At 37.1% G+C, this 23,614-nt stretch overlaps 3 protein-coding genes across 6 annotated transcripts; 1 reads left to right on the top strand and 2 right to left on the bottom strand.

Moving 5' to 3' along the window:
- On the top strand, positions 1–5,550 carry klhdc7a (kelch domain containing 7A). The gene has a single exon (XM_001340016.10). It carries the CDS (start codon positions 2,434–2,436, stop codon positions 4,717–4,719), a length of 2,286 nt encoding a protein of 761 aa, XP_001340052.3. The 5' UTR covers positions 1–2,433; the 3' UTR covers positions 4,720–5,550.
- Positions 5,551–8,325: 2,775 nt separating this feature from the next.
- Positions 8,326–17,348, bottom strand: si:ch211-226m7.4. Of its 4 annotated transcripts, none has more exons than XM_073915327.1 (5): positions 16,675–16,750; positions 14,528–14,638; positions 13,939–13,994; positions 12,009–12,183; positions 8,326–9,332 (listed from the first exon to the last, which is right to left on the bottom strand). In XM_073915327.1, exons 2-5 carry the CDS (start codon positions 14,579–14,581, stop codon positions 9,255–9,257), a joined length of 363 nt encoding a protein of 120 aa, XP_073771428.1. In that variant the 5' UTR covers positions 14,582–14,638; positions 16,675–16,750; the 3' UTR covers positions 8,326–9,254.
- Positions 17,349–21,186: 3,838 nt separating this feature from the next.
- aadacl4 (arylacetamide deacetylase-like 4) lies at positions 21,187–23,401 on the bottom strand (the record flags this gene model as incomplete). The annotated part of the gene is given in 4 exon segments (NM_001172642.1): positions 21,187–22,244; positions 22,336–22,399; positions 22,476–22,701; positions 23,212–23,401. Coding segments are annotated over 4 exon segments (1,239 nt in total). The 5' UTR covers positions 23,377–23,401.
- Between the last annotated feature and the right edge of the window lie 213 nt (positions 23,402–23,614).

Below are 23,614 nucleotides of genomic sequence, written 5' to 3'. Positions count from 1 at the left end.
TTATAGTGACAAATAAGTTCTTTCCATTGTCTTTAAAATGAAATAACTGAACATAAACATAGGAGGCTGAGAAAAAAAATGCTCATTTTAGGAGAAAATTTCAGATGATATTTAGAGGATTTTGCATCTGAACTCTTCATATCTCACGACTGCCAATATGGAGCAGTGATTTTGATTGCATCGTTTTGCACTTCAACTTCTTATCAAAAGTTCTGTTTGATCAAATGCTCTAGTATCTAAAGCGTTGCAGCTGAAATCAGTCACTTGTTCGCACAATAACTATTTCCTATATAGTGAATGGCACAGGAGAAAAAGGGAATGAAAAATATGCTTTCAATTGTGACTCTAGCTGACTTTATCATCTAACACTGTGCATCCTTCACTCCTATTCTGTTATCTACCTTTTTAACACAGAGGAGAACGCTTTTATATAACATGCAGTGCTAAATAATGCCTTTATAAACTAAAAACCTTTTCCTACCTACAGAATTGGTTGGAAGTCAATAAACAATATTTCAGCTATGAATGCAGCTTAGCCCATGATGGTCTTGTTTAGGTTTGTCCTCTGCCACTCAGGCTCACCCTGGATGCCCTCATGCAAAGTAATCTCTTTTCTTTTTTAACATTCACATGAATTGCAGTTTAAGCTTTTCATGTATTAAAGGATTAGGTCTAAAGCCTAGGTGGGAGAGGTGGTTTTTATGGGCTTAATAAAATCTGGAAGATAGGCCCCTTGCCATTTCAGGTCTCACTTCCAACACTCAAAGAAAAAAAAAAATATATAAACACACTACTTTAAGAACTTTTTGCTATATTGATTATGGCAGGCGCTCTTTGTACACAAACTTGAAGTAAAATATTAAATGTTCAAATTCAGCTGCTTTTCATGTGCATTTAATGATCTTTAGAAGTCTTATGGTACAACAAACAATTAATGCTACTATAATGTGTATCGACTCATTCTTATACTCTTTTCAAAAAAATGTTACATTAAAACTTGCATTATATTGACTACTAGTTGAATACAAATTCACTACAAGTTAAATTGCTCTTTAAACAACTTTCTCAAACAATGCTGTTTTAAACTTCAGTCTTAATGCGATTAATAATAAAGTGTGTGTGTGCAGATTTTACCAGTGATAAGTCACCATAAGTGTAGAAAGAAAGCTCATTATATACGTGCAGAAATAGCCTGTTATCTTATCAGAATGCAATAGTAGTGATTTATTTCGTTTGGATCCTCTCTGAAAATTAAACCACCAGGAATCCATTACAGAGGTCTCAGCATAATCTATTGTATCTTTTGTAACTCATATGTTTAGGTTGCTTTATTTGTGCTGTACCATAAACCAATGCCAACCATGGCTAAAGCTCATCTGAATTATTTTAGTATGGCTTTAACTTGTTACATTGACACCTACTATAAGATTCAGTCTATTATAAATTTGTCCGCACTATGTTGCCAAATCTATTGTTTCTGCATCCAAAACTCCTCATTTGACACATGATATGTGGAGCAGAGGGGCAGTAGACATTCATGACTCTTCTGTCAATTATTCAGGAGTAAGCTTGCAGGTTCAGGTTTCCTTACTGCAGCTAAGACAGGCTATCACATAGCAAAACAATGTCTGTGTCCTAAAAGGACAGCATTCAGTCTAGCAAAGTGTTTATGGCCCTTCTGATAATTTCACTGATGGCAATTCGACCATATTTAAGGTGTTAGAAGTGATCTTGCTTTTCACACAGTTCTCTTTTGAAGCTATGCAAATAATGCTTTTGGCAAATGCAAAGCAACCTAATGTCATCTTTTAAAGCCTTGCTAATCAACAACACTGTGTTCATGGGAAAGAACTTTGATCCTCAGCATTTACTCTGCAAACAGTAGCATCCTGTTCATACATTCATATTTGTGTAATTGATGTAGTACATCAGCAAACACCACCTCTTAAGTAAATTATACTTTCTTCATTCTCACCGATTATATTTACAAATGTCAAGCTATTTTCATAGTTAAATAGACATATCATAATTTAAAACAAGATAATCTGGTAGACAATGCACAATTTGCATGTCTTATCTATTATGGACTGTGCTTTCTTTACACTGGAAGAAGCCAACTTCATATATAATAAAATATAAGCTATTTTCATAATTAAAATAAATTCTGAGATCTCTGAGGAGGGTTACATAAGCATTCAAAGCCACTGTGTTGTGTTTTCTTAGTGATCACCTGCACCAGGTGGAATGATACCGGTCCCCGCCCTCAGAGAACACAGGATGCAAATGCTGTTGTTGTACATATCAGGTTTTAGTCACCCTGTGGGAGGAGAGGCAGCTGACAGTGTGCTTCTACTTGCAGATACTAAAAGACAAGCCCACACTGGCTGAGATACTCAAGGGAAGAGGCTCCAAATAAAATCCAATGTCCAGCAGATGACCATAGATTTCACTACAGAGATGCCAATTGCGGAATTGCTTGGAGTGCACTTTGACATGCAGCTCCTGGGTAAACTGACCTTGTCTGTGGCCACCATGCTGTTTGTTTCCTTGGTTTTCAGATTCTACAACTCCAGGGCACGAAATAGAAGGCAAGAAAGGATTCAACGGGGTGCACAAGCAACCCAAGGAAGTAACGGTGCCTACAACAGAGAGCAAAAACAACAGAGCGAAGATGCAAAGGAGGAAAATTATATTCAACAATCTTCAGAGAAACTCTTGGAGGAAAGTGTTAAAAATGCTAGTGCTGCATTGGAAGGGGGTCAACCGGAAACTATGGACATGGACACTTGTCCAAACGGGGAAACTACAGGTAAAATCAACACAGTTGATAATATACACGAGGCAACAAAAAACAAACCAAGACTGACCTTACAGCTTCCTGATGTGACTGAAAAAGGACCCGGAAGTCCAAGTGGTCGGCGATCGCCATGCCTGGTAAAGAAGCTAACAGGTGGTACAGGTGTTGGCAGGGAGTTAAGACAAGATGTTGGTCACCAAGGCATGTACTCAAGTTTTCAATCAAAAGCAGAAATCAAAGTAGAGAATGCTGACCTTATCCTGGATGGGCCAAGAGATGGTAGAACAGGTGTTCACGGGAAGATCTATGAGTACTATGTGGAGTCATCTTCTCATTTCATCTCAGATTTAAGCCCCACCCGCTCTGTCAGTCCAGCCTATGGTCAAAACGAAAGCACTTCGTTTAAATCCCAATCACTGGATTTATCTCATTTCAAGGAACGCTCCCGATCACCAAGTCCACAGCCTTCTAGATTCTTAATGAGAGACCTTAACATTACTCCGCGATTTACTAATGAGCCTCCCTCAACGTTCAAGCCAGAGACAGTGAGATACAGCAGGCATGTAGTCATCCGTCAGGACAGCTATCTTACTGCTGCTATTGACTCTGAGCTTCCAATCCCCTTGCCCACACAAAGGACTTTAACTCCTCGCAGCTTTTCTCCAGCTCGACCCAGTGACACCCCTTCAAGCCCATTAGAGTCTGACATAGCAAACCTTGATGACCCTGAGGAACCACAAGTGGAGACTCTAGCCGGAGCAAAATTCATACATTTTCCAGAGAACTTGGGGAACGCAGAACTCGAGAGTCTAACAGGGAAGCTGGATTTAGGCAACTGCTTGGAGGCTTTAACACTTGCTAAAAAACATGGCCACACCGCCCTTCAGCAAGCTGCTCTCCGTGTCATGTCTGATAATTACCTCCAGGTCCTCAGAGACCCAGGCCTCTTTGGCAGGCTGAAAGCAGGGGAGCGTGATCACATCCAAACACAACGCATGAGAGGAAGGAAGTGGTTAGTGGTCGCAGATATGGAGTCCCCAGACTGGAGTAGACGTCTGTCACAGTCTACAGATTTGGAGTCTGAATCAGTTAAGACATCTAACGGAATGTATTACTATGATGATTATAAGGACACATGGCACCTGCATTCCCACATTCCCCAGGAAGTGTTATCTAAAGGTTGTGCCATGTGCACCATGGATAATTATCTATTTATCGCTGTGGGTTTCCAAGGCCAGGACCGTGAAGCAACCCCTTCAAAGAAAGTTTACTGTTACAACCCAGTGACTTCAATTTGGAGTGAAATAAGCCCCATGAATGAGGCAAGGCCTCACTGCAAACTTGTAGCTCTGCAAGGCCATCTTTATGCCATTGGAGGGGAATGCTTATCAACAGTTGAGCGATATGACCCCAGGACTAACCGATGGACTTTTGTGGCACCTCTTCCTAATGAAACATTTGCCGTAGCTCATCGTGCCACAGCTTGCAATGGTGAACTGTTTGTTGCAGGGGGCACATTAAGATACACCCTCTTGCGCTACAATCCCAAAACTAACACATGGCGAGAGAGCATGATTGTCGGCAGCAGGGACAAGACTGCAGAACTGTTAGCAGTGAAGAACTTCTTATACCGTTTTGACGTCAATCCCCTTGGCATCAGCGTGTATCGCTTCCATGCAGTGGCAAGACTTTGGTATGAATGCTCCACAATACGCCTCCCCTATTGCACTGCCTTTCAATGTGTGCCTATGGACAATATTATCTACTGCGTGAGCCGTCAATTTACCTTGAGGTTCCTTGCAGATGAGGTATCTCCAAGCTTTGTTGCACAGGATTTGAAAGTACTATCCCCGGTTAAAGGCATTTTGTTTCCGTTCGTCCTTGTGCTGCCCGAAAGGACCACTCAACAAACTTGTGTTTAAGTAAGGTCAAGGTTTTCTGGTTAGAACAAAAACACTCAGGAACACATTATGCACATGTTAAAGGAATGTACCTTTTCTTAATTAGTGGCAATCGAGATGAAATATCAAGGCCATTACATCCAATTATTTTAAAGCTAGTACACAATTACACAGCACTTACTGATAAATAAATCTGTTGTCGCAGTGAAGGCTATTTATTTGTTTGGACCTTTCAACCACTCAGATGTCTAAATCAGCCGTTAAATCCTGGAAATGTCTTGCGCAAGTGCTTAAAATGTTTCAGTAAATATACAGCTTTTGAAACACTGTGTGGATAATGTTAACCAATCAATAGTGTGTGTAGAATAAAGCCGAATTGTAATTGCAGAGCTGGCATCATAAACAACATGAATGGCTGCCATTACCACAATTTATGTAAGCTGGCTAATTATATTCATAGCTTCTTTCTTTCATAATCTTTATTATTATTATTTTGCATATCACATGTAATTAATCTACCAGCGTTTTAAAATATGTATTACATGTCATTTAAATATTTAAATATATTTGTATGCATTTTTCATGACACCAAGTCTTGACACCGGGATGGGATTTTATTTAATGCATGATGTCTAATTTTATGTTAAATCTTTGAACTCTTTTCAAAGAACTTCTTTTACATCACTGAATCACTTTGGGGAGTCCAGAGGCAAAAGTTTATCTTCTCCTTGTATATACCATTCCACATTATAGAAAGAACTAATGACTTAATGGGATGCTTTGCCTCTCCGTGCACATTTCTGTCTCTATCTTCTGAAGAGCTGGGAATAAAAATTCTCTCATCTATTATAAGTGAGTCTTGGTTCTTGTGTTAGACTTCAATAAATAATGAGTTCTGACAAAATGTGTGGTTGCAGCAAGAGACGTTCGTGTGACCAGGATCTTAATTAAATTTAAACGCAATTACGCTGTCAAAACCAAAGCAATCACATAATCAATTTATGTTAATGAAAGTATACAATACAATCACCGTGACAATCGCGTATGCATATGTGATCAAAGAAAGCAGGCGTGCAGAGGAGAGTGTGCTGTGATGCAATTCCCAGTGACGTATCCTTGCTCTGTGTAACTCTAGCACCATCATGTGGAGGGAGATGATATCAAGGTCTGAAAATGGAATCCGTACACGGCTAATATGCTGCACTGAATGACGGTGACAAATGCAAAAAGACACATAGCCGGAGCGTTCCAAAGGCTAGCAGAAGAACGCAGTGGGATAAAAACCAACACAGCAGGAGAAGTGTGAACACAGATGGTTGGACGTCAAATATAGCGTCCGTTTGCTTGTAATTAAACACTTGGATTCAACATAATTAAACACTTAATGGGATGGGAGTTAGGAAAGTCCCCTTAGAATCTGTCTATGAATGACTCGGCTATCTAAACTAGCTCTGTGGTCTGACTGAACTGTTGATTCTGCTTGCAGCGCTATTTTAGTGCGTTAATGAAGGACGTCATTAGGAAGAGATTTTGCTGGTCATCTTTTGGTTACAAGCACATTAAATTGCACTAGAGTGTGCTTAAAAATAGACCTACATTGAGCAAACAAATAAAAAGGAAAGTCTGTCAGATGGAAATATATAAAAAAAAAAAAAAAAACAACATAGCTCTTAAATATTGATAGACCATTATTTTTGCAGCTGGGTTCAAAAATTTGAGACCTTTAAACACAGGTTTGTGTGTGTGTGTGTGTGTGTGTGTGTGTGTGTGTGTGTGTGTGTGTGTGTGTGTGTGTGTGTGTGTGTGTGTGTGTGTGTTCTCACTGAAGCACAAGATAGGCTATTTTTTGGATCACTGTCAAATCATGCTGAAGAGCACGATATTTCAGAAACTTGTGGAGTCCATGCAAATGTCAAGGACAAAATGCGACAAGCTAAATACGAAATGTACTTTTGTAACCAAAAACTTGCATTTTAGAAATGTTTTGCATACAGGACAACACTGTCAGAACAGTCCCATTCACATGAATTTCTAAAAAAAACTAAATGCTGCATTATACATGCCAGGCCCATAGAGGGTGATGTCACTTTGAAAAAAAAATTACGATCTTGCTCACTTTTACTCCTGTAATACATTGTCAGTTTGGATTTCAAGTACTTGCAAAAGTCTGTAGCATGTAATATGCATGCACATGTCATTGTGCTTTCACAAAATGTCTTTCTGAAGTTTACGCAGAGATGACAGTGATGTGCTTGGAAAACGTATGTTGGCAAAAATGGGGGTTGTAATACTCTTTTCTATTGTAATATATCCAAATGAAATGCCATCTCAGACATAAAAAAAAAATGTGCAGGACTTGATTTTCTCCAAGTTATTGAATGAATCATTGCATCACTGTGAATTGCTATTGGTTGATCTAAGGTTGCTATTGGTTGATCTAAGGTTGTCTCACCTTCACACTAGTAAACAACAGAGAAGAGAAAGGTTGTCTTTTTTAGGGTACATTTAAAAATGTACAAAAATAAATAGTTTTTAAAATACAGAGGCCAAGAGAGTGATGACGTGCTGCAATTTAAGAAAACATGCAATTACAAAAAACATCAGCAAAATAAGATTTGATAGCACACATGCGCATCCTCACACAATATTTTCACACAATGTGAACAAAATATTAAAACGTGCTGCATTTTCTCACAACACTTGCAAAACCATCAAAACGTGACGGATGCCACTGTGCTGTGACAATTGCTCAGTGAAGTTGTAGGTGATCTTGGTGAGTTTTTTGTTTGTTTGTTTTAACATCCTGATTCCCTTGTCTTTTGTATTTTATTAGCCTTAATAACCATAACCTTGAGACATTTCTTTTGTACTATTAGAAAAAGTTGTGAGAAAATGCAGCACGTTTTCATAAATTGTTTGCATTGTGGGAAAATGCAGCATGTTTTTATAAATTGTTTGCATTGTGAGAGAATGCAGAGCATTTTATTAATTATTTTTTTAATTTGTGTGTTTTTTGTTTTTGTTTTTGCTTTTTTGTAATTGCACGTTTTCATAAATTGCAGCATGTTAAGCTCTCTTGGCCACCATATAAGCATGGCAAATAAAGTGCAGTTTTAAAAAAAAAAGAAAGGAAAAAAATATGAATTGTCAGTTCAACTTTTATATTTATAATTCACTATTTTATGGATAGTATTTTTATGGATAGTTAAAAGTCCCATCTTTCATCTCTCTTCAAAAAATAAAAAGAAATCAAGATAGCCAATATGTTTTAAAGAGCAAAATGCAATAATATTTCCAATTCGATTAACTTGCAGTTAGTGAAGGGGGGACCTTCATCATCTTGCATCTCTAAGAAGTAGAAATCAGATTGGATGCAAAATCAAATTTACAGTATGAATTAACATTACTAGGTATGTCGAAGAAAATAACAACTTACTGAAGTATCGCATCCCAATTATCACTGAATCAGTGATTCAAAAGAAAAAAAAAAAAAACAGCGTGTCATGGAACTTACCTCAGGAAAGCCATTAAAACAACAGTTCAAAAAAAATCTGCCATCATTTAAACATGCTCCACTTTATCTTCTGTCAAACTCAAAGTAAAAATGTTTAACAACAAACAGCCATTGACATGCATAGTATTTTTTATTTTCTTATTTATTTAACAAATATGGTTATGAATGTCACACTAAATATTATATAATGCACATTTTAAATATTTATATAGCAACAACAAACTGGAAAATAATATAACAATCAACATATTGATTTAACTTTAATTTTAATTATGTTAATCCTATCTCTAATATAATTTAAAACTTACATACATTGGGCAGCACGGTGAGTAGCATGATCGCCTCACAGCAAGAAGGTTGCTGGTTCAAGCCCCGACTGGGTCAGTTGGCATTTTTGTGTGGTGAAATGTATGAATGATCATTTTGCTTATTGCATGTTCTCCCAGTGTTGGCGTAAGTTTCCTCATGGGTGCTCCGGTTTCCCCCACAAGTCCAAAGACATGCTATAGGTGATCTGGGTAAGCTAAATTGTCAGAAGTGTATGTGTGTAAATGCTGGAGTGTATGGTTGTTTCACAGTGGAAGGGATAAAGGGAATAAGCTAAAAATAAAATGATTGAATGAACTTCCATACATTTACAAACATTAAATGCTAAACATCTAAAGCGCTGTCATCAAACAGTTAGATCACACCACAGTACAGTACAGTATGTCTTTTTTTTTTTTGTCTAGCCTCAAACACATCAAAATGCTCCCATTTTTAAGTGCCATATTGATCAATAAAGCAAGAAATTGAAGCCCTCTCTCCAGACTGAGACTAGGGTGGCACTGCAGGGTTGAAGGCGCTAAGACAAAGGCTAAGGGTCACAGCGGGCTGGCTGGATTACTGGAGACCTGCCTGCAGGGTCTGGGTTTCAGTGCCAACTCCTGCCTGCTGTGGTTGGCAGGGTGCTGACTGCTGGAGAAGCGCTTGGGCATGCTGACGTGGCGGGAATGACAGAAGGAGCTGATGGGGTGCAGAGGGTACGAAGCCTTATACAAGCTTAATGTAGGCACAACTGCCCGCTGTTGTTCCACATGAGTGCGCCAACACTCAGCCAAGCCAAACTTAGTAGGGGGGCCTGTGTGTGGAAGAAACAAGAGATGAAAAGTAAGAGAGACATTACAAAGAGGAAAATGTTCAAACAGGATACAAGTAAAGCTTCTGTGTCACTATGCTGCCACCAAACAGAAGCAGTAATGTCTCCACAAAAAAACAATGTTTAAAAGGGCAAAGCACAGTGGGAAGATTTCTGGTGATTAAAATAAAATGCAAATATGGAATCACCAAAAGTTTTATATTTATTTCGTTTTTATGTTGTTTTCACTTACTATTTTTTTTTTTTTTTTTAGTTTTAGTTCAACTTTGTATTCTATATTTTTCTATTATTATATAGTTTATTGATGTACATAAATAGTTAGGCTGATATGACTAAAAATAAAATAGTACTGAATGATTAGTGTAAAATACAGTAAATAAAATGACAATAAAAATAGTTTAATATAAGAATAAACTAATTTACCATAACAGAGAATTACTGAAATATCACTAAAATAAGACTATATTATGGGTAATTATGTGGATTATTTATCAGTCCCATTTTGAGCGAATGGTTCTTGAGATAAAGAAAATAATGTTTTAAAAGATTTTTGTGTGTTTTCATGACAGAACACAGAGATTTGTTAATTTTCCAATAATTTTGAAGAAGAAAAACGGTCACACTTTACAATAAGGTTGATTAGTTAATGTTAATTAATGCATTTACTAACATGAACAAACAATGAACAATACATTTACTACAGTATTTATTCATGCTAATAAACGTTAGTAAATGAAAATACAGTAGTTCATTGTTAGTTCATGTTAACTCATGGTGCATTAACTAATGTTAACAAGCTCGGACTTGAATGTTAATAATGCATTAGTAAATGTTCAATTATGATTAATAAATGCTGTACAAGTGTTGTTCATGATTAGTTCATGTTAATAAATGCATCAACTAATGAACCTTATTGTAAAGTGTTACCAGAAAAACATAACAAAATGTCTTACTTTAGGTTGTAAATATATCCCTGCACAATCCTGGATGGATTGAATGTTGCTAAACAAATGTGTTAGTAAACGTATTAATTAAAATGAGAAACGACACAGTTCTTAAGTCTCTTTTGGGACAACTTAACTATTTTACGTTCAATCCACTTACATTTGTAAAAGTAAACTTAATCAACTTGTGTTAGGACAGCATTACGGATTTCTGGGGAATCCAGTATTTATTTTTACAGTGTATATTATGTTATAGTATTCATTTATTCATTTTTTTTTTTCGACTTAGTGCCTTTATTAATCAGGGGTCGCCACAGCAGAATGAACCACCAACTTATCCAGCATATGTTTTACACAGCGGATGGTCTTCCAGCTGCAACCCAACTCTGGGAAACACCTATACACACTCATTCAAACACATACACTGCGGACAATTTAGCTTACCCAATTCACCTGTACCACGTGTCTTTGGACTGTGGGGGAAACTGGAGCACCCGTAGGAAACCCACGGCAACACTGGGAGAACATGCAAATTCCACACAGAAACGCCAACTGGCTCAGCTAGACCTCAAACCAGCGACCTTCTTGCTGTGAGCCTCATTCAGGCTACTGTTTAATTATAAAATTTAAATACTGCATTTTAGTGACATTTTAAACACTGTTTTAGCTGAAATAGACTGTCAGATGGTCATCATAACCAAAAAAAGTACAATTGAAAATTCATTTACTTTTGGTGCTTCACACCTTTTCATGTTCATTTTTTTGTTTCAGGAATAAGTCCGAGATTTAGAATAAAAGTTACTTGTAAAATATTTTCTCTATTAAAAAAACAGTACAGATACAAATATGCCAGATTGTATGTTTTCTTGCACAGCAGGATGTTGAACTCATGAAAACTAATTGTGTGCACTAACAAAACCTGATTAGCTGAAGTCACACCCAAGCGACAGCCTAACAGAGGATTCCACTTGGGCTTAAAACTCATGTATGGGACAAATTCTGCAGCTTTGTCGGTGAGGTGTGGGTCTTTCAAACCACTCGAACCCCTTGTAATTAACTTAAAATAATGTGTTGTTAATCACTGCAACTGAGTGAAGTCAGCAACTTAAACTATTACCAGTTCAATTCATTAGTGACTCATTCAGAACAATTTGTGAACTAAATCAGTTGATTCATTCTAATGTTCAGACTCTAAAGTACATGTTCAATCAATTGATCATCACCTTTTCTGTAATAAACTTGCATAGTTTGGAGTGAACCACCTTGAAATTTCAATCTTTCCTCACACAAAGCCACTGCATGGATCATAAGAATTCACTTTGATGTGAATTTACTGCAATTTCATCTTTCATAAAGCTTGAAAGGCTCAGTAGCTGAGCTATTGAACACTATACTTCTCACACAAAAGAAAAGAGAGTTCGTACAAGTTCACTGGAACAACATGAGAGCATGTAAATGATGACTGCATTTTCATTTTTGATCTAACCAGCATGTAAATCACCCTCTGGCAAATAACACACACCGGCTTCTCGTGCGCATTTGCAAAAGTTGTCTGATGAAGAATAATTAAAAAGCATTGGAATCGAAATTAAAGCCAGTGTGTTGTAACAAAACTGATATCCATAATGATTAACACGGGATATTCTCCAACATTATTCAAAGCACAGACCGGACTGCATTAAAAGCCATCTGGAGTGAAAGGAATGCTTAATACCTTGGACTGGGTGGTCTGACCTCTCTGGGACCCAGGCCAGTTTGTCAGGGTGCCAGGAGCGCAGTGTGGGCAGAGAGGAGGAGGTCTGACGCCCGTAAGACTCATCATACAGGGACACCAGGTAGTGGGAGGACGGGACATCATGATGAGAAAGTAACTGCCTTGAGGGAACGCCCTAAAGTATGGATTAAACACATACACACCATTTATCCGAGCAGTGAAAGGCAGAACAGATCTGTTATAAGGGACAGGTATAAAAATTGCATGTTGGTTATTGAAGATAAAACACATAAAATCGCAAATGTGTCTGTTATTTTGTTATAATGAATGATCAACTTTATATCTCAGAAGTCAATAATTAAAGGGATAGTTCAGCTAAAAATTAAAATTCTGAAACCATTGACTTTCAAAGTAATTGTTTTTTCCTACCATGGAATTTAATAGTTACAGTTATATAATTAATAGTTATATATATATTTGTAAATTCTGTGGTAAAATACAGACTTAGAATTACTGTTAGAATTACACAATGTCAAGAGATATTTTCAATATTGAGAAAAATTCTATGAACTTAAAATTGTGAGACTAAATGTGCAGAAACAGTGAGAATTGGAGGTTTACAATACCAGTCAAAAGTATGTTGTTGATGTTTTTAAGAAAATGATTATGTTCATCAAAGCGGCATTTATCAAATGTTAAAAAAAAGTTAAATTGTTAAATATTTGCAATTTTAAATATCTGCTTTCTTATTGTATGTCGTTTTAATGATTTTAGTATATTTCTGAAGGATCATGTGACTGAAGACTGTAGTAATAAAGCTGAAAATTCATCTTTAAAATCCCTGGAATAAATTATTAAATTAAACTAAAAAAATACTTTTAAACAGTTATTTTATAGTGCAACAACATGTCACAATTTTATCATTTGTACTGTATCTTTCTTTAAATAAATGCCGCCTTGGTGAGCATGATAGGCTTATTTTAAAGCATTTAAAAATCCCAAACTGACTCCAAACTTTTGACTGGTAGTGTATATCTTAAATATCTAAGACCTCTTAAATTCATTCTAAAAAAAAACATTTTTCTTTTTTTATTATTATTATTATTTCATGGCAAAAATAAGCTTCTATAAAATTGTTACAATATATGTAAGCAAAAAAAAAATCTATTATTATCACAATAGCAATTTAATTACCTGAATTACTTAAGAATTACAGCCCCAAATCAGAAAAACTTGGGACATTATGGAAAATGCAAATAAAAAAAGAAAGATATTTTGACTAGTATTTCATTGCAAACAATCAAACAAACATTATTTATTATGTTCCTTGTATTTTTTTAATAAACACATATTCCAATTTCGGTTCTTGCAACACATTTCAAAGAAAGTTAGAACAGCATAGCACCACTTTGTAATGTTGCAATTCCTTGCTTCCAGACGGCACTTCTGGACACTGTTAACATAGGGCTTCCTTTTGGCACAGTACAGTTTTAACTGACATTTGTGGATGTAGTTATGTATTGTGGTACTTGACAAAAGTTTGGCAATGTAGTCCTGACCCCATGTGGTGATATTGATTATAAATGAATGCCGATTCTTGATGCAGTGCCGTCTGAAGGATCAGAGATCGCGGTGGTTCTGCTTGTTTGTGCTTGTCCTTTACACACCGAAATTCCTCCAGATTCCTTGAATCTTTTAATTATGTTATGCACTGTTGAAGGTGAAATATTCAAATGTCTTCATATCTTTCTTCGAGGAACATTGTTTTTTAAATAATTTTCTCAGGTATTTGTTGACAAACTGGCGATCCTCAGCCCATCTTTGCTCCTATAGGACTAGACTTTTTTTGGATGCTGCTTTAACATATCATAATTATAATCACCTGTTGACATCACCTGTTTCAAATCACATCATCATTTAACCAATTTACCTGATTGATAGTCCTAAACTGCTCCTGTGCCAACTTTTTTGGAATCTGTTGAGGGTCTAAATGACAGGAAAAGATCTATATTTACATATCAAATAAAGTTGACCAGACAAAACATGAAATATTTTGTGTTCATATTGTCTGCAATGAAATACAGGTCAAAGTAAATTTGGAAATCGCTACTTTCTTTTTTCATTTGCGTTTTCCATACTGTCCCAACTTTTTCTGATTTGGGGTTGTAAATTCTGATTTGAAAAAAGTCAGAAAAGGTCTTAAGTGTTAAATTATGAGAAATAAACCTGCAGCTGAGAGGTGACAAGTCTGAATTGTGAGATAAACAGTCATTTCCTTCTTCATATTTGATTCTAAAGCTTCCTTAGAAATCTGCATCTGCACGAAAAGAATCGCTCAATCAAATTAAGCTGGACCACCACTGTTTTTTGCAATGCAGTTTAGTGGCATGTTGAGTTTAATGACATGTTTCTCTTCTATATATGCCTGCTGCCTGTCATCAAAACCGAACATGATTTGCTCGCTGGTGTGTTTGTGATGTTTAGTAAATGATGCATGAACTGATGGATTTGTCCCAAACCTCTGATCTGCGAAGAGCCTTTCGCCGCATGACAACATCAGGCCTGTGCAACATGTGCGGTATGTAGTCCAGCCTGTTGGAGCTGTTTGCTGTCTTACACTCTCGAGCGAACTGTCTCACCACACACACACACACACATAAGAAACACAAAAAACTCTCAGCAAACAAATCCCACGCTCAGCAGAGCTTGCGGTCCCCTATTGATCGCAGATGTACTCTCTCAGGTCTGTTCCTGACTTGGGAACTGCAGCATGTCTTGCATCAATCCCATTTGTCTGCCTTTAGTCTGTGCTGACCAAGCTGATCAGCAGCGCTAATCGCTTTTGCATAGATCTGAGCCCTCTCTGAACAACTGAAGCCCTTTCAGGCTTTAAACATTGCACACTGACAACTGCTTAAGTAGTGTGTTAACTACTCCAAACAAGAGTGATTAGTACTTGACTCAAATTAATAGTTGCCAATTTTTGTTTGAAATGAAAAACAATTTTTTAAATGAAATACAGATTAATGGGTGGCCTGCTGCCTAAGTGGGTTTCCTCCAGGTGCTTAGTTTCCCCCACAGTCCAAAGACATGCGCTATAGGTGAATTGGATAAACTAAACTGGGTGCTGTATGTGTGTTTGTAAATGAGAGAGTGTATGTGTGTTTCCCAGCACCAGGGATTCATGAGTTAGTGTACTCTTAGTGGTGGGTTGTGGCTGGAAGGGCATCCGCTGCATAAAAATGAAAAAAAAAAAAAATACATATGCCAGAGTAATTGGTGGTTCCATTCTGCTGTGGTGACCCTTGATAAACAGGGACTAAGCCAAAGTAAAGAGAGTGGGTGAATATTCATTCATTCATTTTCTTTTCGACTTAGTCCCTTTATTTATCATGGGTCGCTACAGGGGAATGAACCACCAACTTATCCAGCATATGTTTTATGCAGCGGATGCCCTTCCAGCTGTAACACATCACTGGGAAGTGAATGAGAAATAATCAGCAGTTTTGAATTCAGTGACGTTTGATTTGAATGGCTTAGATAACCCAAATGTACAGTATTTATTTTTTTCTTTTTTGGACTTGGTCCTTTTTATTACATATTCACTAAACTATTTGCATGCATAATGAAAAATTGGTGATGTATGTGGCAAACAGAGATTGAGGGTTGATCTTTGATATGCTTTGGATTACTAAAATGGTTTGTGAAGCTTTAAAAACTTGATAAATCATTTGTTTTGATGAGTGAATGAGTTAAAAGCAAATTTCACCCTGGATCATAAAACCACTCCTATGTTGGGGGAAATTGCCAAAAATATATCAAAATTCTATATATATATATATGTCAGTTGGCATTTCTGTGTGGAATTTGCATGTTCTCCCCGTGTTCATGTGGGTTTTAGGTGCTCCAGTTTCCCCTACAAGTCCAAAGATATGTGCTATTGGTGAATTGGGTAGGCTAAAATTCTGAAAGGTCTGAATGACAGGATAAGATGTATATTTCAATTCAAATCAAATGTCTTCCTATCTTTTTTTTCAGTGTGTTTCCCAGTTTCCCCAGCTGGAAGGGCAGCCACTGCGTAACCCAGTGTCACTTAGAGAATAGATTAACGCGATATTTTTTTATCGCGCAAAAAGAGTCCCACGTTAACACAGCACATTAAAGCTGATAATGGCCCACCACTAATAGATTTCTGTAATTTTATTTTATGACAAAAATCATTCGAATATTAAGTAAAGATCTTGTTCCATAAAGACATTTTGAATTTTGTTCTGTAAATCTAGCATAACTTAATATTGATTTAATTTTATTTTTAAAAGAAATGAAAACACAGTTGTGCTATTTCTGCTATGGCAAAAATAGCAGTAGTGCATGCAAGTCTATGTATTTGATATTAGTTCAATCACAATTCTATCTGCAAATTATGAGTACACAATGATACAATTGAAGTCATACAATACAAGTATATTCTCCAGAGGAATAGTGTACCTACTTGTAATTTCTCCTCCACCCAATTACCAATGAGCACTTTGTTGCCATACTTCTGCTCTATTTTCCAACCAGGCTGGCTCCACTTGTCATAAGGGTTTTGCATTTTATACATGCTGTATCGTTATAGTTCAAACTCCTCACAGTCTGCAGACCTCCAGCAGGATCAGATACTCACTTATGATATAGATCACCGGCTCTCTATAGCCGTCAAAGCAGGAGACATTCTAGAGTTCTGTTGCCATGGACACAACAAACACTAGTGCTGGCGCAATGGGAGCAGCTGCAGCAAGAGAAGTTTCATCAGATTCCTTTAAACGCACCATGCAAATGCTGACTACACTCTGAATGATGATAATTAGCTTTACTTGTAGCACCAAAGGAAAGACTGCAGTCTCATACAAATGAGGCTGTACAAAGGACATGAGATGTGGAAGGAATTTTTAATGTATCGCACTCTGAAATATCATTCATGATTCAACGGACAAATTGAGCATTGTTTGGACTTAACAAAAAGAGTTTGGAACTTATAAAGTCAATCAAAAACAGTTGAAATCACAATCCCTGGTAAATCAAATACTAAATACTGCTGAATGTAAATGATTCTTAAAAGGAATAAAAAATAAAAAAAAAGTTTTACTGTAGATTGCAGCAGAGCATTGCTTAATGTTTAACAGGCTTGGTTCCCGATGTTATTTTTCTATTAATTTTTTCCCAAAGTGATTACAAAAGTAAAAGTCTTTACGTGTTATAATCCATGAACCAAATCAACCAGCTCATTATACATTATAACTATAAAGGGCCTTGATGTCCCTACAAGATTAAGTCAGTCATATATATATATATATATATAATGACATTCTGAGGCTTTAATATAAATGGGCAAACCTACACACATATAAGTACAATGATGAGTCTCTTGATATGTGTTTTCCTAATTTTATGCCATTTCCTTTAATTGGAAAAGTAAAAAAAAAAAAAAAAAAAAAAAAAAATATATATATATATATATATATATATATATATATATATATATATATATATATATATATATATATATATATATATATATGTGTGTGTGTGTGTGTGTGTGTGTGTGTGTGTGTGTGTTATTTGACATTTCCCTTACTGCTTTGCTGATTTTAGTGATTGTAAAAAGTAGATAAATTGAACAAATTAAAATAATTTTTAATATTTGTATTGTCCTTAACAAGGTATTTCATGATATAAGTAATTTTGGTAACATATGTGTTGTTTTCATAATGATATTAAAGAGCCACTGTTATGGGTTTCTGAAAATGACCTTCCATGCAGTGTGTAACAAAGCTTGTGGAGTGAAATATGCCAACGCAATCTCACAGCAATTCGTAACTTTTTGATTTAGTGCTGATTCGTTTGAATTTGTATGATCTAATTCGTACTATTTAGTATGATTTGCTCATCACCCAATGACGGTTGGGGTTAGGGGTGGGGTGCCAAGCTTCCTGTTTAAAATCCTAAATTTTCGTATGACTGAACTCGTACGAATTTTTACGAATTAGCCACTAAACTGACAAAACATAAAAATTCTTACGTTTCCTCATGAGATCAGGCTGAATATCCAGCTAAGGCTTAAATCTGAAAATGCACCATGTTTAAAACTATTGATTCATCTATAAAAGAGTCAACTCAGAGTGGTTTAAATGAATCGCTGCAGTAACAAGTCTTATGGAACTCAAGCCCTGCCCATTTGTTGCGCTTGCAGACTCTGGAAAATTTAAACCCCCAGCTACGCCCACAAGCACGGTAGAAAAAAAAGGAAAACTAACACTGTAGCAGATCCAGGTTGAATCAAGTCACGTTGATGCTGTCATAGACTATAGAATGCACAAGACATGTCACTCGTGTCTTTGAATGGGGAAAAGTGTAACTGTCAATATGGTGAATAAAGCCCCACCTACTAGTACAGGAGCCAATCATCAATTGCTTCATGGTAAAAAAAAAAAAAAAAAAAAAAAAAAAAAGCCTGCCTAGTACAGGAGCCAGTCACTGATCGCTATAGACTAATGATGCTCTGGGGGAGGAGCTTGGACCAGATGTGAGTTTCTGCAGATTTTTTGTGATTTGAACATTTAAAATTGAAACTAAATAGACAGTTGCTGTTCAATTTCATTGGTTATTCCTAATATGAAATTCAATTGTAAGCTTGGCAAGTAGTTTTGGGGAATTTGATATTTCCCCATTCAAACAGAATGCCCGAGCATACTGCCCGAGAGTGAAATGAGTGGCCGCTGAGTGAAATGACTTCCCTTAAAGGGATTTTGACGCTGTGCTCTGAAGTGTGAGGGAAAGTTAGTGTTATTTTCCCTTCCCAAAGATGAGGCTGTGAAGAGTCAGTGATAGCCCCAGCCTTGTGCTGTGTTCCCATCAGTTTTCTGACGAGGGCTTCAACAATCTACTTGCTTCAACAAGTGATTCATTGGCCGTTTCTTAAAAGAAATGTCAGAAAAGACTATTTGGAATTTTGTCAGAGCTTGACAGGAATTTTACAGTACACTGTTCATGAATCAGTTCCTTTCTCCATTTCACAAGCGTAAGTAAGTCCGATTAAAATGGTTGCCTCCTTGTTTTCTTTAGCTAGCAAATTATGTTTTGTTACTTGTAACCAGGGCTAGAAATTAACTTTTTTGATCACCAGCCACTGTGGCTAGTAGATTTCCAACATTACCAGCCACTCGCCTTTTTCACTAGCCACACTTTTCTAGTTGGGAAAATATATTTTGCTTAAATTTGACTTTGACATGCTAAATTACTTGATTTAGATATTGAGTTCACATGCCTTCTCATTCATTTAAGTCCTTGTGTGTATTGTGTATTAGCTTGCTCAGTGTGCATGAGCAAATGGGTTGTGTCACAATGCAATCAGTTTTTATTTCATGACTTTTCAGGGCTCAAATTTTAGGATTTACCTAATTTATCTCTGACCAAACCAAATGAGTTTTTCTTAGCCATGATTTTTTAAATGTGTGAAAACAAGGAAAATATAGCTTCATAGATGCACTTTTTACTTCAACTTTTCTTTAAAAAAACATTACATTTAAAAAAGAATTATTGTATCTAAAATCTAAAATATGCAAAGTAATCTGTCCTGGCTAAAAGTCCCAGATCACCAGTTAACTACACATACATGGGGTGTAATCTCCCATTAAAGCAATGATATTGTAAAAAATGATAATTAAACCATATTAACAAAAATAACTGTAAGCAAAAGAAAGCAGGTGAAACATACCGTGCTCACGGTTAATGTTAGGCCTGTTAATAATCTCTTCTACGAATATTTAAAATGAAAGCAGTGACCGCTGCTGCTTACAAAAGAATATGTGTATTTTGTAAAAATCTTGAGCTCTTGAAAGCAGCAGGACTGTGGGTGCGCTTATTGTGCCTAATATTGAGCCATGCCTATTGCTGATCCCTGCTTTTAAGAAAACTACAATTTAAAAATGATTTCCAACCAGCCAAAGTGGCTTGTGGAGGTGTCTGTCTAACCCGCCAGAGCTGAAATCTACCCTTATTTGGTGGGTGTTAATGTAAAGCCCTGCTTGTAACCACTTGTTCTATATCGAGTTAAATATTTATATTCTCATATCATATCTAAAGCCATGTTGAAAAAAAAGTGACACATGCCAATTTGTATACTAATTTATATGCATTTGTGATCTCGTGATCTTCTGCCGTTTGTTGTTTCTATGTCCACCCGTCAGCTGTTCCTACACATGTGCAGCGGTCAAGTTTTTTAAAATAGTTCAGCTTTACCACTGTGTGGATTAATACTGAATGCGTGTCACTGTTTTTACTTATGGTAGAGAATTGAACAATATGCTGGTGTTAACCTGCATTGGGCTCACACACACACTCTGACTATTTCAAAATTGTTGATAAGCCGTGGTGAGCATTTCTCTGTCTCACGCTGAACGCGACAAATCACAACAGACTGGGTCATTGGACCAATCAGTGCAGATTAGCATCGCGCTAAAGAGGAGTTTGGGAACAAATGAATCGCTGAACAAATCATATGGCAGTCGTTGGGATAATTAGGTAAAAATAAATGCATATTATAAGACAATGAAAGTGCTTTTGATTTGGAATGCATATCAGCCTGTTGTTGGATACCCCCAAAACCAAAAATATGACCTTTTTATGCATAATAGGGGCTCTTTAAGCAGTTTGCATGTGTTCTTGAAACTGCTGTCCACCCTGTCATAATGTGATAATTTTTTTTAAGAAACCCTCTAATGTACACAGTGGCATTTCCACTGCTATTTTTCTTCAGAGGAGGTCAATAAGCATCTGCTTTGCACACAATAAGAATCTACACATATGCTTCATAATATTACCCATGCATGTGAAAATGAATGTTGCCAACATGTCCATAGTGAAATATTAATTAATACAAAAACTTTTCAGAAATCAAGTAAAAAGTAAAAGCTTTATGTGACTATTTTAAATTTTATATGGTTCCTTTCACAGCATCAGTTAAATAGACTTAAGCATCCATTTTGGTTGTTCAATCGTTAAAAGAGACGAAAGATCATTTAAATGCAGGCGCCGTTATTAGCAGCAGGCTAGCGCAGAAATTTCATTGAAAATACTGGGGTTAAATTAATTTCCATATTTTCAAGACATGGCGGGGAAAAAATTTTATTTAATGCAGTGATAGCCACTTTATATCGTATCTCAGCCAGGCAGTGAGGATCACTGTTTTTTAAAGAAGTCAGATCTTAAACGTGGCAATTTTGTATGGGATGACAATTCAAATTAAAAGTCTGTGCATATACCGCATTTTCTGATTGGTTAATATTTCTTCACAGAATCATATGCAGTATATTTTCTCTAAAAATGTAACATTATCATTAAAAATCTAACTTTTGCAGGCAGACTTCTGTATTTAGAAACTTCTTACCATTCCTAATATTTTGCCTTCTCAATCATAGAGACTTTACATATCTTACAATGCTGTCCAACCCCCTTTGGGATGACTGAAATGTCAACCAGCTCTGGTTGAAGAAGCTGATGACCCCATGAAAGCCCTCAGGTAGGTGCTCCCATGTGACGTCCACTCCTAAATCCCTCAGTCGCTTCTGGTACAGAAAGCCATCATCTCTCAGCACATCAAACTCACAGGTCAAAACAAAAGCGGGAGGCACAAGACGAAGAACATCGTCCTCAGCTAGTAACGGGGAGATCTCTGGATCTAGGCCTTGTTTGACGATGTGATATACATCAGCATCATGGCTTGAAAGATCCTGCTGACATCTTGCTTGTTTTATGAACTGAGGTGGAAGACTGTTCGGATCCAGCCATTTCTTATAGCGAAGTTTTAACTCGGCAGGAACATGCCTGCCTTCCAGAATCTGCTGGCTCACGGACGTATTCCCGTTGAGGTACTGCAGGAAATAAAACACCGTTCGGCCTCTGAACAATATGGGCACAGAGTGGTTCTGCTGGTATGAGGGCAGGTGGAAATCTGCCATCTGCAGGGCCGGGTAGATGAGAACCTGGGCACAGGGAGATGGCAGATGACCGTCCTGTGTCTTCGACAGCCTCTGGCAGAGAGCGGCTGCCAGGTTCGCCCCTGCGCTGTCGCCACCAACTGCCACCCTGCATGGGTCTACTCCGAAATCAGTCGCTGCTATTGAAAGGAAGTGGCGAGTCGCGACCTCACAGTCATCCAAGTGGGCGGGATACCTGTGCTCGGGGGCCAGGCGGTAACTAAACAATGGGAAACAGAGATGGAATAAATCATAAATCTAAACAGGCCAGAACTGAACAGCAAAAGGGAGGATGTCAAAAGTCAGCTAACCCAACAGACACAACTGTCGTATCACTCTTCAGTGATATATGCTGACACACTTCATCGTAATCATCTGCGGAGGAAGAGACAAAGACGTGTTAAATATCAATGGAAAAGTGGTTCAATATGTTTAAATGAGCGCTTATTACCAATGCAGCCAAACATCCATCCGCCACCATGAAAGTAAACCAGTCCTCTTTTTTTCTCTCCCGAGGCAGCTGTAGGCTCATACACCCTCACTGGAACTGTACTGAAGGTCAAGTCCTTAATACGGAGCCCGTGGGGTATTGACCTTTTGCAGGTCATTATATGACATCTGCACCATCCCACAAAATTATACTGATGGCACAGGCCCAGTCGCTCCAGAATATAGCCCTAAAGATGATTTGAATACAAAAGAGACTCATTGACAATGATTGGCCGATTCATAAAACTTACGTTGTGATTAAATGTGCCATTTAGTGGGTAAAGCAGTTTCTTGGGCATTTGAATTCTGCAGTCATATTCTGAGATAAGCAGAAAAGCTCAAATCTCTTTATCTTGCCCTTGAGAGAATATGAATCTTGTGGTTGAAAAACACTTGCTCTATGTCTGGTGTATTCCCAGTTTTAATAAATTGCACCTCACTGAAGGGTTATTAAATAACTCTTTTGAGTGCTGTTGTCTTAAGCTTTCTAAATCACAGAGAATAATTTCATTTACAACTACAAATTTCAGGAGACATTATCATCTTGCAATGTGGAGAACATTTGGGAAAATTAAACACAAGCTTTAGTATCTTTAGACTGCTGTGGAGATGAGAATTTAACTAGAAATTGGACAAAAGGATTAAATTTGCCAGAGAAAGGGAAAAAATTATAATAAACAAACAGCATAAACACTCACCAAACAGGTGATCCCCATATATGTGCAATGGATTACACGAAGTTTTGCAGGACTGTCAACTCCAGGAGGAATATTTACATTTCTCAGCTCAAAGTAGACCAGTAAACAAAAAGCAGCAAAAAGTGCTGCAAATGCACTGATGAGAATTGCAGTTGCTGTGTTCATGACTGCTTCGGCTTGCTGCACGGACCACAAAGACAGTTCAAAATACATGTTCCCACCCTTTTATATACAGGTGCAAGGTCAATGTGTGACTGTTGTTGTTACATCATGACAAGATATTCAAAACCTTTTAAATACCCCCTGGTGGAAGGGTGGAGTATATAAAAATCCCACCCTCTATGGATTAAAATAGACATGAGCAAAAGTAAAACATCTAATTATTAAATATATCCTTCCATTC

Source organism: Danio rerio, chromosome 11, assembly GCF_049306965.1.
Source record: "Danio rerio strain Tuebingen ecotype United States chromosome 11, GRCz12tu, whole genome shotgun sequence".
Lineage (NCBI taxonomy): Eukaryota > Metazoa > Chordata > Actinopteri > Cypriniformes > Danionidae > Danio > Danio rerio.
This window is presented reverse-complemented; position numbering and strand designations above follow the sequence as displayed.